Below are 18,121 nucleotides of genomic sequence, written 5' to 3'. Positions count from 1 at the left end.
AGATGTGAGTATGCTGAAATCATTTGTGATTTTGCAGATTATAATTGTTTTTTGTTTTATTATTATTATTATTATTAATTTGATGCAACTAGACAGTATTTGTGGAGGAAGTTTATTTTGCACGTGTTTTTTTTGTATAGCCATATTGTAACAGTAGAGGGAGCCATTGAATTTAATATTTAGTATTTTCTAAAATCATAATGAATAAATAACACTGCTTCTAAAGCTAAATATAGAAAACACTTTCTCTTTGAATGTAAACTCATCACCTAATTGATTAATTATATTTAAACAGGATATTTTACTACAATTTTAGGGTTGGTAAGATTTTGGAAATGGAAAAAAGTTATTATCACCAACCATGGCTCTGTTTATTTTAATAAAACATAGTAGTAATAGTGTGATATATCATAGTATAATGTTGTATGTTAATAATTTAAAAAAAAATATTTGATATATTTTATATACAATTTATTCCTTTCATTGCAAAGCTAAATTTTCTTTAGTTTGTGGTTATTATTCTATCTCTAGTGTTACTGATTGATTTGATGGCCAAGAAATATTTTACATTATTGTCAAAGTTGAAAATGATCATTTGTAGGATCTGTGATTCATGTTTTTTTTAGGAGTCTTTAAATACAAAGCACAAAAGAGCATTTATTTGGTATAAAGGTCCTTTGTTACAATGTAAAAGCCAAAATTGAAAGATTTTCTTTTACATTTTTGTGTCAGTTTGCAGAATAAAGAGGTTCCAAACTTTCCTTAGATTTAACTGAAAACTAAAAATTGTCTAAAGATCTACATTAACATTTGAACTTTTACTTATTCACACATGCACATACTTGTATTCATGGTTTACAGGGACACACCATAGACATAATGTATTTCATACTGTCAAAACTGCTTATTATGTGTTCCTACCCCTAAACCCAATCCTCACCACAACCCTGTTGTAAATTTTGCATTTCAAAAGACCCTGTTAAATATGATTTTGAATTACAATTTTGATTTAAATTACTGTGATGTAAACCACCTTGATAGAATACAACTAAGTCATACCCATGCTATCGTTATTTCCCTGTAAACTAGGGGTTCCCAAACCTTTCAGCCCGCGGCACCTAAAATAACAATGCCAGTGACTCTCAACCCCCAAATTCCTTGAATGTGGTTATACATATGCAAACATTTCTCACACAACAATAGCCCTATATAAACACGAGCATATTGACAACATAAAACATTTAAACAATCCAACAAACATATCGTTTTTATAGTCATTTATTAATTTGTTTAATATTAACCTCAACTAAAGAGACTGGTGGACACATGGTTTCCACACAAGTCTATTCTTGGTTTAATTTTGGAGACCGCCACTCAGAGATCATTCTCTATATTCAGTTGTGGCCTGTATTTATTTTTAATGTATTTGATTGCTATAATGGTGTCAAAGTTTAACTTGGTGCTATAAAATCAGTCTGCTGCAGCTAACGCTATTGCTGTCTTGTTAATCTAACGTGTAAACACCAATCCTATTAAAAAAACATTATTTAAAGGCTGATGGCTTTTCACTTGCATGTTGTTGTTTTTTACTATTTAAAAGTACTATTCGTTATCTTCTGTCGGTTATGGGTAAAATATGGTAAGTCTAATTTATTTGACTTTTGGAAATCACCAAGCGACTTCCTGTCATTGTCCCACGACCCACCAGGGGGTCCCAACCCTCACTTTGGGAATCACAAGTCAAAGTCAGTCAGCTTTATTGTAAATTCAACTATATGTACAGGACATACAGAGAATCAAATTGCGTTACCCTTAGACCATGGGTCCATAACAGATAATATTAATACAAAAAGTAGAATTAAAAAAAGAATACAAGAAATTACAATAAATACAATTATACATTAAAATAATCTAAATATATAAGATAAAAAAACCTGTAAAGAACATAATTACACTTAAGGGCACAGTGAGTGCACAATAGTGTTGTGCAGATGCAATACAGTATAAAGTGCAAAAAGTACAATACAGTACATAAACCTGTGTACACACCCACAAATAGTTGCTTTGATTACTTCTATTACCCTACTTTCTATTATCTATTTGAACTTATCTGCCAAATGATTTAATGCACATCACTAACCAAAGTCTTTCCTGTTTGTTTCAGGATGATGATCTTGAAGAAGGAGAGGTGAAGGACCCTATGGACCGAAAGATCAGACCCCGACCCATCTGCAGGTTTTTCATGAAAGGTAATTTTGTCACAATGTATGGCAATGTTGATGTGAACAATTTTGTATCGGCACATAAAAACAAGAACATTAAGTAATTAATTCCATACATATTATTGTACTTTTTAATGTAAACAAACAGCCTTTCTGAAAAAAAGTCCTCATCTAACTAACTTTGACATACTTTTTTATTTAGAGCTTTATGTATAGCTCAAGGCTGTATTACAAAGCCAGTTATCATCAAGGAAATTTGTGCAAGTTTAATTTGCATGAAATTTGCATGTACTTTTGTTGTCTGTATGCCCAAATTACGACAGTAGGGGGAGTTATTGAATAGTGTCTTTCTCCACAGCACAGCGCAGTGGCTTTGATATTAATGCTTTTTATTATTTAAAAGGTTTAAAACCACCTATATGCACTTATGTACATGGGGCAGAGATGAAACGTCCTGTTTTTGGATTCTGATTAAATTTACAGAAAATATGTTGAATACAACTGAGAGCAAAATTATTAGCCCGCCGGTGAAATTTTTATTCTTTTAACCTAATTAACCTAGTTTAGTCTTTAAATTGCACTTTAAGTTAAATAGTAGCATCTTAAAAAATATCTAGTAAAATATTATGAACTGTCATCGTGGCAAAGATAAAAGTAATCAGTTGTTAACACTTATGTTCAGAAATGTTGAAAAACAACTCTCTCTGTTGAACAGAACATGAGAAAAAATATACAAAAATTTAAATTTAACAGGCTGTTCGATGCGCCCAGCCACGACTCAGGACACTGTTAATTTTTCTGCCACGCCACAGAGCGCCATCTGAATAGTTTTGTTTAAAATAGCATGCGAATGTGCGCGTCTGGTGTGCCATACTTTCAGCTGTCATGTGTGCGCCTTGACGCGGCGCTGAGCGATGCATCCGGTGGGTGGCGGCCTTTAAGTGCACACTGTGTTTCAGATTACTTCTGTATAAAAAAAAAAAAAGAGTAAATATATGTTAATTAATTAATTATATAAAGTATTAAATAACTTATTCTAACCTGTACTAAATTGTATAATTGTAATTTATTTAAAAACACCTTGTGGATAATTGGGCAAAAGCAAGATGTTTAAATAGTGGTTGTAGTAACGTTTTAATATTGTATCTAGTGAGATTGTAAAGACGATAAATAATTTGTGTATTAAAAGCTCTCTTGTTTCTCTAACAGGTAACTGCACATGGGGGATGATCTGTAGGTTTATCCATCCTGGAGTCAATGATAAAGGCAACTATTCGCTGATCTCCAAGCCAGACCCCTTCTCTCCAAACGGAGCCCCTCCAGGAGGAGCAGCAGGTGGTGGACCTCACCCCCTTATGCCTGCTAACCCCTGGGTATCTATCCTTTTTAATCCTCATTGCACTATTTTGTCCTGAGTTTAAAATCAAGCTTAAATTTGGACTCCGCTTAAAGCTGCAAGTCAGTTGTTATAAGAGTTTAGTCTCAATTCTGAGACTAAGAAACCCTGTCTTTAAAATTACTGTGTCGGTGCTCTTTGGGTAAGGGACGCATAAAGATAAATGGCAGAATTCGTCCAATTTCGAGAGTCCAAGAAACTTGGAAAAAAAGTTAAAAAATTATTTAAAAGCCTTTATTAACATGGCTATTCCATTAAAACTGCACCTGCGCGTTTCAGCAAACACAGGGTTGCCTTTATCAGGGTAACCATCTGGTCATGAAATAGCCATGTTAATAAAGATTTTTAAATAATCTTTTCACTTTTTCAGTTGCCTTGGACTTAAAATTTTACCAACTCCTGTCTTATTTCTAAATGATTATAAATTTGTATCAAATATAAATGTAAAACGTCTGATGTAAATAACTTGTGTTTGTTTTGTTTGAGTGGTTTTTATTGTATTGATTGTATTTGTATTATTCTGAATTGTGTTTGCCATGAAGATGCCAATTAATTCTAGATTCCTTTACTGCAATTAAAAACATGAATTGCAAACAAAAAGATGCATTGCGGAGTAAAATTACATTGTTTACATTTCGAAATTACACAATGAAAGCTATCGAAAATATATGGAAAACACCTAAAACCGACATGGGATTAAGATTCGATACGACACAATCTAAATGATTTAGTAATGTATTAAAGTTATAATGGAAGATTCAGGAAGATTTTTAACCACAGAAAATTATTTCAGTCACTGTCAAATTGCCACAAGTCCTGTGATTTTTAGTTTATTTATAAACACTTAATGTAAGTCTGTGTTCATGAATAAGATTGAAATTGATACAAACTGCATTTGAATCATTAAGTGAACCTTCAAGGGGATTTATTCTATTTTACTGTCATGCCAGTAGGTAGAGACAAGTAATAATAAAAAAATAGTTATTGTATCATTTGGTCAAGAGATTTGTTCATCTAGAAATGAAACAAGCAAATCTTTGTCGGTTAGTGATCAAATCATTCTTTCATTTATATAAAATGTCATTCAAATTAATTATTCGCTATCAGTCTGGAGCAGGTAAAGCTGCTGTTTGAAACTTTTGGCACTCTAGCAATTATTAAATAAAACTGAATCCTTCTTGTGGGTGAGCATTGTAGCCGCTGCTACTTTTCGAACACATATTGAGGAAATAATAAAAATATATTTGGCTAAAATAATCCAGATATAATTGCATATTGTAGTCTCACTATAGTGATTCAGGATAAGTAGAAACACTATTTAGAAAGCTGAATTTATGATGTATTTTGATGAGTGTTTTGTAGCTATAACTGAACATATGAATCATGTTTTCTACAGGGAGCTCCTGCTGTAGAAGAGCTGCCTCCTCCACCTCCTCCTCTAGATCCTCCAGTGGAGAGCGCCTGGGAACGAGGCCTTAGACATGCCAAAGAGGTACAATTATCAACTTCATTCTTTTTCATTAGTTTTCTTTGGATGTATTATTTTTTGCATCACTTTTAAAAAGCACCTGTCCTAGTTAAGCAATATTATACAATAAGGAGTTTTGCATGGGAAACTCCTTCATTCAAATGACTCTATATTGTGTTCTGCAGTGGTTTTGTGATCACGGGTTCATAGCTGAGCTAAGATGATATACAGTGCTTAAAAGATGTTTTAGACTACCTGATGTTAGAGAAATCACATTGATTTTATGCATTTTTGAACCAGAAAAAAAACTATTACTTGACATTTTACCATTAAGACTGCAAGTTAAAAACTTTTGGGCATCTCTCTAAGAAAATATGTAAATATATATGTAAATGTAAGAAGAAGAAAAAAAACGAATGTGACCAAAAAGCTTACACGTACTGGTGAATTAACATAAAATGAAATTTATAAACTCACCGGCCACTTTATTACATACTATTATTTCTATTATTCTATTATTGTTAGGTGTCTAACTGCTCGTTAACGCAAGTTTCTAATAAGCCAATCACATGGCAGCAACTCAATGCATTTAGGCATGTAGACATGGTCAAGACTGCGCATCAGAATGGGGAAGAAAGGTGATTTAAGTGACTTTGAACATGGCATGCTTGCTGGTGCTAGACAGGCTGGTCTGAGTATTTCAGAAACTACTGATCTACTGGGATTTTCACGCTCAACCATCTCTAAGGTTTACAGAGAATGCCTTGTTGATGCCAGAGGTCAGAGGAGAATGGCCAGACTGGTTCAAGTTGTTAGAAAGGCAACAGTAACTCAAATAACCACTTGAGTTATGCAGAAGAGCATCTCTGAACACACAACATGTCCAACCATGAGGCGGATGGGCTACAGCAGCGGAAGAGGACACCGGGTGCCACTCCTGTCAGCTAAGAACAGGAAACTGAGGCTACAACTCGCACAGGCTGAATTTGGCGTCAACAACATGAAAGCATGGATTCATCCTGTCTGGTATCAATGGTCAGGCTGGTGGTGTAATGGTGTGTGGGAAATTTTCTTGGCACACTTTGGGCCCATTAGTACAAATTGAGCATCGTGTCAATCGTGTTCTGACCATCGTGTTGCTGACCATTTTCATCCCTTTATGACCACAGTGTACCCATCTTCTGATGGCTACTTCCAGCAGGATAGTGCACCATGTCAAAGCTCAGATCATCTCAGACTAATTTCTTGAACATGACAATGAGTTCACTACTCAAATGGCCTCCACAGTCACCAGCTCTCAATCCAATAGAGCACCTTTGGGATGTGATGGAATGAGAGATTTACATCATAGATGTGACAAATCTGCATGAGCTACTATGTCAATATGGATCAAAATCTCTGAGGAATATTTCTAGTACCTTGTTGAATCTATGCCACAAAGGAATAAAGCAGTTCTGAGGGCAAACGGGGGTCCAACCTAGTACTAGTAAGTTGTACCTAATAAAGTGGCCGGTGAGTGTTTAATCACCAATACTGTTAGTTTTAGAGTAAATTTCTTGGTTTGCTTATACATTTAAGCACTGTATGTATTTTGATGCTAAGGTTATGCTAGGCTAATTCATGGATGAATTCTTAGACATGGAATGCATCAGAAAATAAAAATTGTATAAAATTCATCCTGAAATCTCAAACAGAGTTTTAAAACTCGATTTGATCAAGTGATTTTTACCAATGTCATATTTGACATACAAGAATAACGCATGGTTTCTTGCTTAAAAGTGAAGACCGTAGTTAGTGTTTGTTCTGCACAGTTCCTCTTACTGTAAAACACATTCTACAAGACCTGCACCTGTCCTGAGTGCAGAAGGGTTTTTTTTATGAAATGAACTTACTTAAGGACTTGTTTTTTTAACACTAAAATTATTATCTAATTTCTGATTTCATTTGTTTGTTGTATATTTAATAATGAAATGTTTTTACCATGAAAGTAGCCTTTGTTGCTGACATGGCATTAAATAAAAATGTATCGTCATCTTAGAAATGGAAAATAAGAGAGTTTAACACATCTAACTACAAAACAAATGCTTTCCTCTAGGTGTTAAAAAAAGCCACCATACGTAAAGAGCAGGAACCAGATTTTGAGGAAAAACGTTTCACCGTGACCATCGGCGAAGATGATCGAGACTTCGACAAAGAAAATGACTTCTTCAGGGAACGCGGTGGTTATCGCATTACCAGAGAGATCAGAGATGCTGGGTATGACCTAACAGTAACTTATCAGAGTGTGATCTTTTCCGCTTGTTGTCTTTAGTCACAGATCACTGGAAATCCTACTGATTATCCTTCTAAAGGATTGTTTTTCTCATTCTTTTTGAATTATGTTTTTAGATATCATGATCAGTGAATCACATAAAATAGGCATTGTTTCATGATTATTCATGTTGATTTTATCTTGGGTTCCTATTGTTAAAAATACTCATGAATGAAATGTTTATATATTAATATTTCTCTTTTTCTTTGCATTGCAGTGATCTGGAGTTTAGAGAGCCAGGTTATGGGTAAGTGCCATAAAACCCACTACAACTAACCCACTATTAATTAACTTGCACCGCCTATCCATTTATTTCACATTTATAACATCTGTTTCTTTAGTAGTGATCCTTATGGCGACCCATACTACGATTATGAGATGGAAGCTTTTTGGCGAGGAGGCCAGTATGAGAATTTTCGAGTGCAGTACACCGAGACCCCTCTGCCCTACTATCCTGTGAGTAATTAGTGATGTAGTTTATAATATGTTTGTCTCCGAAGATACAGTTAGAAACTTTCATTGTTTATATTCTAACCCAGAGGCTAAGATTAAAACAAATGGTTGTCTTTCAAAAAAGATAAGATTAGAAAAAAGAGCTTAGCCGGGTTGTGTCCTCTCTTCCCTGATATTAATGAGGTAGAACATAAAATTGCTTTGTATGTGGATGATGTGCTACTATACCTCTCCAATCCAAATGAATCACTTTCTATTCTATTTCTTGTTCTTGAAAGGTTTGGGCTGCTCTCTAATTAAATATTTAAATACTCAAATTTTATCATTTGGGTACAACCTAAAAAACAAACTTAAATGAAATATTAATTGGAAACTCACTTAAATACTTAGTATGGTTAACACAAGATGCAGCTGACCGACAGTGCTCAGCATAATTGTGTACAGCCCATTTTGAAAATGAATATTGTTATTTAGGGTTAGGCGATCTCGACCAATTTGGCATCGTACGATGTCTAATGTGAAACATCGCGATGGACGATGGCATCGTCGTCATAGGGGGAGGTAAATCAATTATTTATGAATAATTAATTAATTCATAACGAATTAATTATTTGTAGCCTACCGTTTCAACTACCTGACCCCCATGGCCTTTGTTTTACTCATAACCAAATCATCAATAAATAAAGATTAGTTGCACAAAAATTACCATCTGTCAATCACTTTTTCCGCGGTTTTTTGGCATGAATAGGCAGAGTGATATGTGTTGTTATAATGGTGTTAGTATAATAAATAGACCAGCAGTATTTGAGGTTTTTACTAAAATTACTAAGTACAAGTGTGAAAGTGAAAGATTGAAGCAGTGTACCCGATGCTGTGACACGTTACCTGATAGATCCAAAAGACCGAAGAGTCGTTAGATAGAGACCAGATCAATTAAATATTACGTTTAACAACTATAGTGAGATGAGATCCAGCGGTACATCCTTTGTAAACTGTCCGACGTGCATTGCTCTCTGGAGCTCGGACGAGCTTATGACAGGCTGTGTGGCTGTGTGGCTGGTCACTTGATATGCGTTTTCAGAGGACGAAGGGCTGTTCAGAAATAAAACACGTTGTGGATGTGGATCATTTTTGTTTTAAAATGCCATTTTAAAACTAAAACGTATTAGTGTAAACGGGGCCTAAGTGTGTATTTTTTGCAAGGGGTTTGCGACGGGGGCGGGGCAGAGGATCAGCGATGCCGACTAAGCATTGTGTTGTCTATTGGCGATGGACGATTGTATCATCTATCGGCCCAATTCTATTGTTATCCATTTCTTAGTGAATATAGGCAATGTATTTTGGTGCATTTAAACAAAACAGATTTATTAAACAGATACATTTATTAAAATAATATTTTAGTCACCAAACATATTTAGAAATTGAAAGATAATATAATTACATTTAAGCAACATATTGTAAAAAATTACAACCTTCAAAATTTCAACAAAATAAAAAAAATGTTTGCTTCACTTTTTTAAAAAATTTTAATTAATATTTTTCTATAACGATATAAATTTGGCTGTACTAGTTTTTAGACCGTTATCACAAGTTATTTTGTTAGATAAGCTCCAGATTTGGCTTCAGTACTGACTAATCTAATGTACATGCATAATTATAATATCGTATAGCTTCCTATTAAAAATCTGAATTTAAAAGATAGATTTGTCAGGGGTGTACTTATATATGCTGAGCACTGTATATAGTAAAACATATTATATAATCAATGATAAAATTATCGATAATCTTAAACGATGGTCCTCTTTATCATACATAGACATTAGTTCTAGAATTGAAAGCATCTTCAGTACACAGATTGAGATATTTAACCCACAACTGTGGATTTTCAAAACATTCTTGTGATTCGTCGTAAAATGAATCAGTGACTCAAACAATTTAATCAACATTTGTAGAGAAATTAATGCATTATATAGAAACTGATTTACCTGCTAAACCTTTATCAGCTATCATAAACAGAAGCTCAACTGAACTTGAATAAACAAACCTGTTTGGCTCTTCAGGAGCTCAAATGACATGCAAAAATGAAACTTGTTTGAGCGAGCATGCTTGAGCTTCTGTGGCCAAATTTGAAACTGCAAATCATTGCTTTCTCTGACCAATTTTATTTTGGAAAAGAAGCCTACATTTGGTCTGTTCATCTCTTAAAGTGATCATTAGGGATTTAACGATTCACGCAACTAAGGATTCGATGCGATTTCTGAGACTGATCCCACAATCCGAATTTTTTATTTACTTTTTTATTTTTTTAAACAAAATAGATTCTTTTCTGAATTTGTCTTATTTCCTTAATTCTGCACTTTTCTTTGTACAATTAAAATAAATTTTTGTCAAATAAAAAAAAAGTTATTTTTAAATTGAATTCCAAGTCAGATTAAAAAATTTATACAACAGGGTTTTTCCTAGTTCAAAATGAGCCGAAGGTGGTATCCCGATCATGACATTTTTGCTACTTGGTAAAAAACCACATCTTGCAATATACTTGTTGTCTTAGCAAGTAAAACATTATCTCATTTCAAGATGCTAACATTTATATGTAGTTAAATACATGACCAGAGCCTGAGCATCACGAGGTCTAATGGTAACTGTAACTGCGATTTGTGGTTATTTTTTTATGGAGGGAAAAACCCTGTACAAATAAAATCGGTATCTTTAATTTAAGTTTACTTTGCTTTTTTGGATTTTCATGATTATTATTATTTAAAAAATATATATATTGTTCTTATACAAACTGCTGATTTAAAAATGCGTGAAAAGGAGAGAGTAGAAAAGCAGAACAAATTAGCAAAATTTTCAAACTGTTCCGTCATTCTCAGCTTTGTTCTCTTCACTACTTGTCATGTTAACTGTCATCCATTTAATCTTACAAATTTGAACTGGTAATAACCGATGGAGATCGTTGCTCTTGTTTGCCACTAAAACATGTTAATTCAATTAAACTCAAGTTTATTTATAAAGTGCTTTTCACAATAATTCTTGTTTCAAAGCAGCTTTACTATTTATCAAGTTGGCAGTAAACACAACTGTTAGCGGTTACATAAAACATGTATTACAAATCTCTATTCACTTAACATCATAACTGATTGAATTGTCACATATTTGCATTAATTTTCAACCCATTCCCCTGTGAGTCATTACATCCCTAGTGATCATGTCTTTTCTGTAGACTTAAGGATCAAACTAGATGAGTCAGTTTGGTTTTGGGTGAATAAACTAAAGTCTTTTATAATGAACTGGAGTCAAATGGCTTTGGAATGACATGATAGAATTAAGAATGCCACATGCCTTCATATTTTGGGACTAGCTAACATGTTAGCTGATACTTAAGCTCAAAGATTTTGATGTTATAAAGTTTTGATGTCTAAAGTTATATTATATAATACAGAAATATATTAAATTGACAAAAAATAGTGACATTTAAGTTGCTGTAATTTGATCAGAATGAAGTATTCATTTCAAGGACTAAACAGAGATTTTTTTTTTTTTTAACCAGGACCGAGAGAGGGAACGAGATCCACGCGAACGGCACCGTGAGAGGGAGCGGGAGCGTGAGAGAGACCACCGTGAACGGGAGCGCAGACAGAGAGAGCGGGAGAGGGAGAGAGAACGGGAAAGGGAGAAGGACAGCCGACGCAGGAAGGAGGAATGGGACAGGGATCGTCTGAAACGAGACGAAAAGGAGGGAAGGCCGAGAGAAAGACCTCTACGAGAGCCAAGAGAGAAAAAAGATGAGAAGGAGAAGACGCTTAAACCACGATCGCCCACAAACATGCCACCAAGGTAAGTTAAAGTTCTCAATACTCTCGGGTGGGATACTAACAAAGAGGTCATAGTGTCTAATGCTCAATGTACGTTAAAAACCAATAAATCTGTGCAAATCTGCCAGTTTGATTGTATAATTTGCTTTAAGTCTGGAAAGGAGGATTACTACACTGTAAAAAATTATTGATACATTTTTTAGTAATCTCAACTTGCATCCATCTAACTGACAAAGTATTAAGTTAAACTTTATATATATTAAAAAAAATAATAATAATTTTTTTTACTAATGCTTTGCTTCTTTGACTTTACACACCTGAAACTTGTCTATAGCCTTGTTCACTGCTGCTCTTATAGTTGTGTGAATTGCTTCCTTGTCCTCATTTGTAAGTCGCTTTGGATAAAAGCGTCTGCTAATGACTAAATGTAAATGTAATGTAAATATATATATATATATATATATATATTATATATATATATATATATATATATATATATATATATATATATATATTATAGATATATATAGATATATATATATAGATAATATAGATATATATAGATATATATATATATAGATATATAGATATATATAATATATATGATAGATAGATAGATAGATAGATAGATAGATAGATAGATAGATAGATAGATAGATAGATAGATAGATAGATAGATATATATATATAGATAAGTATATACATATACTCATTTTTATTTACTATTATTATTATTAAGTTATGCTATTTATCATTATTTTAAAATGTATTAATTTATATTATTATTATATTTTGTCTTGTTTTAAAAGTTCAAAAGAAACAAGTGGAAAAGTCTTTCATTGTTTCTGTCCTATCAAGCATTTATGTTCTTTTCACTCAATAAAAATTAGATTAATTGCATCCAAAATAAACATCTGTATTCAATAAAAAACTTTGTATAACTTAAAGTTTTGTTTGATTTGATTAACTTATAAAGATAAGTTAAAGCAACATAAAAATATTAGTTTTGACTTTTTGTCACTGAATTTTTTACAGTGTAATAGCTACTTTGGTGTAAATTAATTGTTTCTTTGATGCAGACGCAAACAATTCGGTATCAGTTCTTTACATTTTTTGCCATTATTTTGCGTTTAAATTAGGAATTTTGCAGGATTGCAAAAGATTTTTGACTTTTTGTTGATTTTTGCGTTGAATTAAGCAATCGTGGAATCACGAAAAACTAGGGGATCTGAATAACGTTTCTTGTGGATCCAGATACGAGCGTGTCTGCAGACTAGGGTTGGGTATTGTTTAAGGTTATTTCGATACTGGTGCTAAATCGATACCTTTAAAATGGTACAGATGCCAAAAGGGTGCCTGAACCGATACTTTTTAGCCACAAAATTATTTGACATAAAATCTATATTTGAATCATTAAAATTGATCAATACAAATATTTATTTATAATATGTTACACAAGTAAACATCAATTCATATTTTATATATTATATTTGCATTAATATATTTCTTTTAATCATTTGTTTGTTAGCATGAATGCAAGATTTGCATTATGCTATTAACATTACATTAGCTTACTACTAAAGGCTGATTTATACTTCTGCGTCAAGCACACACGTTTGCTACGGCGCAGCCTATGCGTGGACTCAAAGCCCCTCGAAAAATGCTGACACGCACCTCTCGAAAAATGTACCGCTTGCACGTAGCGCAAGCTCTGTGATTGGTTGACTTGGTAGCGCTGACGAGTGTGAGTGGAGGTGAGAGCCAAGCGAGCGTAATGCAGCAGTTCTGTTGAATGCGTGATCGATCATAGGCATTTAAGAACTCGCTCAACACTGCTCAAAAAACGAGCGGTATAATATTTACATTAGTTTATTTGCTATAAATGCTCATGTTGTTCTGTGCATGTTCTTTGAATTTTGCTTGAATCATTTAAAAAGAGTGTTTTCTTTGAGCAGGTAAAATTAAAGGTACAGTTCATATATCTGAATGCTTCTATTGAAGGACAAAATTGTATTGCAAATAATATATAAATATAAATTTATTTATCAGTTATAAATTTTAATACAAAAATTGTTGTGTTGCTAAGTAAAATATCAAATTGTGGATGGAAAGCATCGTCAGTGCACTGAGATATCGAATTTAACCGAATCGATGGCATGATAATCAGAACCGAACCGTGAGACCAGTGTAGGTTCACACCCCTAGTTGATACTTATTTTTTTAATGGATGTATATTTTTACCACAAAATCCTTCACAGAGACTGCTGCATTTTCAATTCATTCGAGTGTCTGTTTTGTTTTATGCTGGCCTGTTCAGATTTTAAGTTGGCACAAGCTGTGGTTTTGGATTTGCATGAACATCATATTGGTTCTTTTATGTAGAAGTGAGAAGTGCAGAAATAAGCTACAGTTTTGATGTGCTAATTTTGACTATCTGCATTTGTGGAACTGAGAGTTCATTGCAAATTGAGGAGCTGAAGACTGTTGTCACTTTCACAGTATACGGCACATTGTTTGGAAGTTCATGGACTCTGAATGTTCCGGCGCTATGGTCTTTCCTGACATTATCACAATAGTCTTTTCGTGTTTCCCCTCACACACTAACTTCTTTATCAATGTGCTGCACTTGCATAACCACAGACTCAGATTGCATGTTTAGATTATGGTCACTTTATGGGAAATTTCCAGGTTGTTTGTATCTCATGGCTACACCATTGATGGTCATGACAGGTCAGCTCTTTTTTTTTCCTAGATAGAAAAAGAGATTTGCATTTCATTAATAAAGCCAAGATTCCATAAAACATGGGCAATATTCCATCTTGTTTTTCCGGAATCCCTCAAAGAGGGTCAATGATCTTTGTGTAAGCCGGTCCCAAGATACTTGTATGGTGTCGTTTATCAGTCTGAGTAGAGAGAAATTCACACCTAATTGATTTGACTTCAAAGGCTGTTGTTTTGTCTCAAATGACTCGTATCCCATTTCTTGTGAATGTAGTAATTAAGACAGCTTGGGTAGTTAGCAGTATTGACAAAAAATGTATTGGGATGCTTTTTATAAGTGGTAGTAATTGAAACAATGTTTTGCTTATTGCATGTTTGTGCTAGTAGCAGTTTTAAGCCTGTCATAGATAAATATGACTCTAAAGAGCCCTGCATATGAGAAAATTAATGAGAAACGAAATGACTAAGTTTTGTTTCGAGTCAGTTTGGAGGTAAAAGAAACTAAATTGTGTACTATTGAAGGGCGATTTCACCCAAAATGTAATGATTTTTTTTATTAACTACTCACCCTCATGACACTTCCAACTCCTGAGACCTTTGTGTTTAGATGAAATTAGAGAGCTCCTTCCTTAGACAGCAAGGTTTCAGACTCATTCAAAGTCCAGAAAGGTGCCAGAAAACATTATCAAACAGACCATATTCCTTTATTTTTTCATTCGAATTATTATCAAGCTACGAGAATGCTTTTCTGTATACATAAAGCAAAAATAAATAGCTTCTCCTCATTGTAAGTACATTGCACACGTTCATGAGCACTGATGTATACCCCAATTACCCCCATCCATAATACTTATATGTTTATATAATAAATACAAAGTTAAACATGCATATACAGGTTTCGGCCAAGAATTTCCATAATTAACTGTAACCTGATGTGTATAGGAATGTGTCAAAAGGCTATTTGTCGTTGATCCTTACGAAATCTTAGAAAAATGCATTATCATACTCGATGCCCTTGCTATTGATCTGTACTCGTGGAGTTTCAGTTCCACTGAGCTCACACTGTGTGGTTTATTAAAGTGCCACATGCTTCATTGAAGATTAAATACATCATTGTTATATAGAAAGTAAGGTTTGTCATTCCATTCCCCTTTTGAACAACAATACTACTCTTTGATTGGGGAAAATAGTGATGTAATTAATTTGTAAAAGACTTGAGAATTGATTACCATGTGAAGACTAAGTAAAGTCATTTGTTTCTTTCAATTGGCTTATCAGTTAAATGCATAACTGCAAATGAATTTATAATCAACTTTATTAATAATTAATTAATAGTCAACAGTGAACACAAATCGAAAATGAATTGACTGGGCATTGTGCTTGGAAGCATCCACCTGTTAATTTACAATAGTGAATAATGCATTTCTATGGACAAAACGCATATGAGCTACAGCAGAGGAGACAGACTAAGCTGGTTCTGGAAAAACACGTGGTTTTCTTTCAAACACATTTTCTTGCATATGGATTTGCTTTAAAATAAAGCATTTCATTGTATGTAGTATCCTCTTAGGACCTTGACATTGCTGTATAATGGTGAAAGCCTTTTTTCTTCAGCACATAACTTGCTTATCACAGGTGATTCCTTATCTGTAAATGTTAGAAATTCACAAGATTTTTTCCATTTTGCTGGCTCGTCCTGACAGCAAATCAATCACTGTTAAACTTCCCAAACTTCACGGTGTTAAACAGATGAGAAACTATAATTCTTAGCTAAAACATTTATTTAGACATTAAATGTAGGTTTAAATTTTGACATTCAACATGTAATTGTGGTTTTTATGAATGGACAAATAACAGTAAATCGAGATGATTCATGTAAAGGTTATTTATAAATCAAAGATTGATCTTTCAGATTCTGTTCATTTTATTGGAAAACTGATGCTGATTTGATGCGTTACGACAGATTGCATTAAAGGTGACTAATGTATGTTTAAGTAATTCTTTCATTAAAAAAGTTAGGAAACCCAACTAATAATAACAAATTGGGACTAAAATATAATTGTATTAGAATAGATAATGTAAAAAAAACAGCAAATTCCATGTTTGTCATACGTTATTCATTTAAGTCTTGCCAACAAGCAGGGCCAGACAGAATCTGCTGACGTTTTTTACAAATTTTGCTGAGAATTTTGGTAAAAATCTCTGGATTTCTGTGGAATTATGTTGGGAGTATCATAACTAAAACCCTCAGTGTTTCCTCCAGGATTTTTTCCAGCTGTGGCGGCAGGCCTCTTTTACACAGATCTGCCAACTACCTGTGGCGTTATTTCAATGACAAATGTAGTTGGTTTAATTAATAATTAAATAATTAATAATTAAATAATTAATAATTAAAAAATTGGTATCTCAACACCCACGCAACATAAATTATAAATGATGGTGATTTGCATATGTTTATTAATCCTTTGAATTGCTGCATTTAAATCTGTGTTTGAAAAACACAAAAATCAAGAAAGAGATTTAGTCTTTAGTCTTTTGAGTGAATTATGAAGTTACAAAGTTTATTAAAGATTGAAATCACTGTTATACGCATTAAACTTTACACTTCAAAATGAAAGTTGTAGGGCAGCAATTACATTTACAACCAAATAAAAAATATGCCAAAATTCTTCAAAAATGATCCAGCAAAGTAACATGAAGTTTTATGAGTGAATAACTGAATCAATTATTGAAAATGAGTCTAAAAATGAATATGGGTTTTTCAAATTATGTTAGATTTCTACATTTAGCATTATCAGCAACAGTGAATTTATTTTTATTCAGATGATTATCATTTTATTTTTAATAAAATACAGGTTCTAAGTTCTGTTTGTTAAAACCAAAAGTTTTGTGCAGTACTTTTTTTTGTAATAAATGGAAAGCAAATTACATTTGTCTCATCCCCTTTTTGGCTGATCCGAAAAATGGTCTGATCCATGACTAAAAAACCATAATGTGATCCGTTACACCACCAAGTAGCCCACCACCATCATCTTCAAAGTGTCAGAATGATTTAAGTGCTCTTTGCTAACTTTGGGACACGTGAACATCACAATGGACAATAACCTTGTGAATTTTAGCTGATTTCTACGCGTTTCAAAAAGAAATATTTTTTATTTATTATTCATAATCTTCATATTTTAACAAATTCTGCTGCTTAATGTCTGTATTGTCAGGATGTTTATGTCGTAATTTCATTGTATTTAGAGAAATTTAACTGATTAAGAACAATTGGTTTTCATTCAAGCTTTAAAATGTCAAAATTAAAGATCATAAAACTCGATTTGTGGCTTTAGCATTTTTATACATTAATAATACCCTGATTTACAGTTTTATGCAGTTATGATAAGCAAAATGTCAAATTTTAAAATGTATTTAGATTTATCAGATTCATTTAAAAAAATATTGCTAACTAATTGATTATCAGAATAATTATTAGTTGCAGTCCTATTTATATTGCAATATAAAATGTGAGGCTATATCTTGGATTAACCAATAATTAATTTACTTATGACAAGTGTTTCAAAATAGGAATTTTCCTATTTAATATCCTCATGAAACCTGCGGATATATTATGGAAATAAGCTCATGCAACTAGCAAATGTTGCATGATTTTGGAATTGCTACGTAACTTTGCATTACCTGCATCACAGGTGAAAGTGGGATTCATTGTTGTGTATTGTTACATCTTAAAAG

At 33.1% G+C, this 18,121-nt stretch overlaps 1 protein-coding gene across 5 annotated transcripts in view; it reads left to right on the top strand.

The window, feature by feature from the left end:
• Positions 1 to 18,121, top strand: part of zc3h18 (zinc finger CCCH-type containing 18) — a 63,329-nt gene that overhangs the window by 4,588 nt on the left and 40,620 nt on the right. For 4 of the 5 annotated variants that reach the window (XM_056478133.1, XM_056478132.1, XM_056478129.1 and 1 more), the window contains exons 2-9: positions 1 to 4; positions 2,165 to 2,249; positions 3,432 to 3,595; positions 5,015 to 5,110; positions 7,182 to 7,342; positions 7,615 to 7,644; positions 7,739 to 7,853; positions 11,401 to 11,687. The exon at positions 1 to 4 is cut by the window's left edge and continues 904 nt beyond it. In XM_056478133.1, coding sequence (XP_056334108.1) covers positions 1 to 4; positions 2,165 to 2,249; positions 3,432 to 3,595; positions 5,015 to 5,110; positions 7,182 to 7,342; positions 7,615 to 7,644; positions 7,739 to 7,853; positions 11,401 to 11,687 — 942 coding nt within the window. The remainder of the gene's footprint in view (positions 5 to 2,164; positions 2,250 to 3,431; positions 3,596 to 5,014; positions 5,111 to 7,181; positions 7,343 to 7,614; positions 7,645 to 7,738; positions 7,854 to 11,400; positions 11,688 to 18,121) is intronic. The other variant, XM_056478131.1, reaches the window with a different exon arrangement.

Source organism: Danio aesculapii, chromosome 18 (genome assembly GCF_903798145.1).
Source record: "Danio aesculapii chromosome 18, fDanAes4.1, whole genome shotgun sequence".
NCBI lineage: Eukaryota > Metazoa > Chordata > Actinopteri > Cypriniformes > Danionidae > Danio > Danio aesculapii.
The sequence above is the reverse complement of the archived record's forward strand: the minus strand, read 5'-3'. Positions and strand labels throughout refer to the sequence as shown.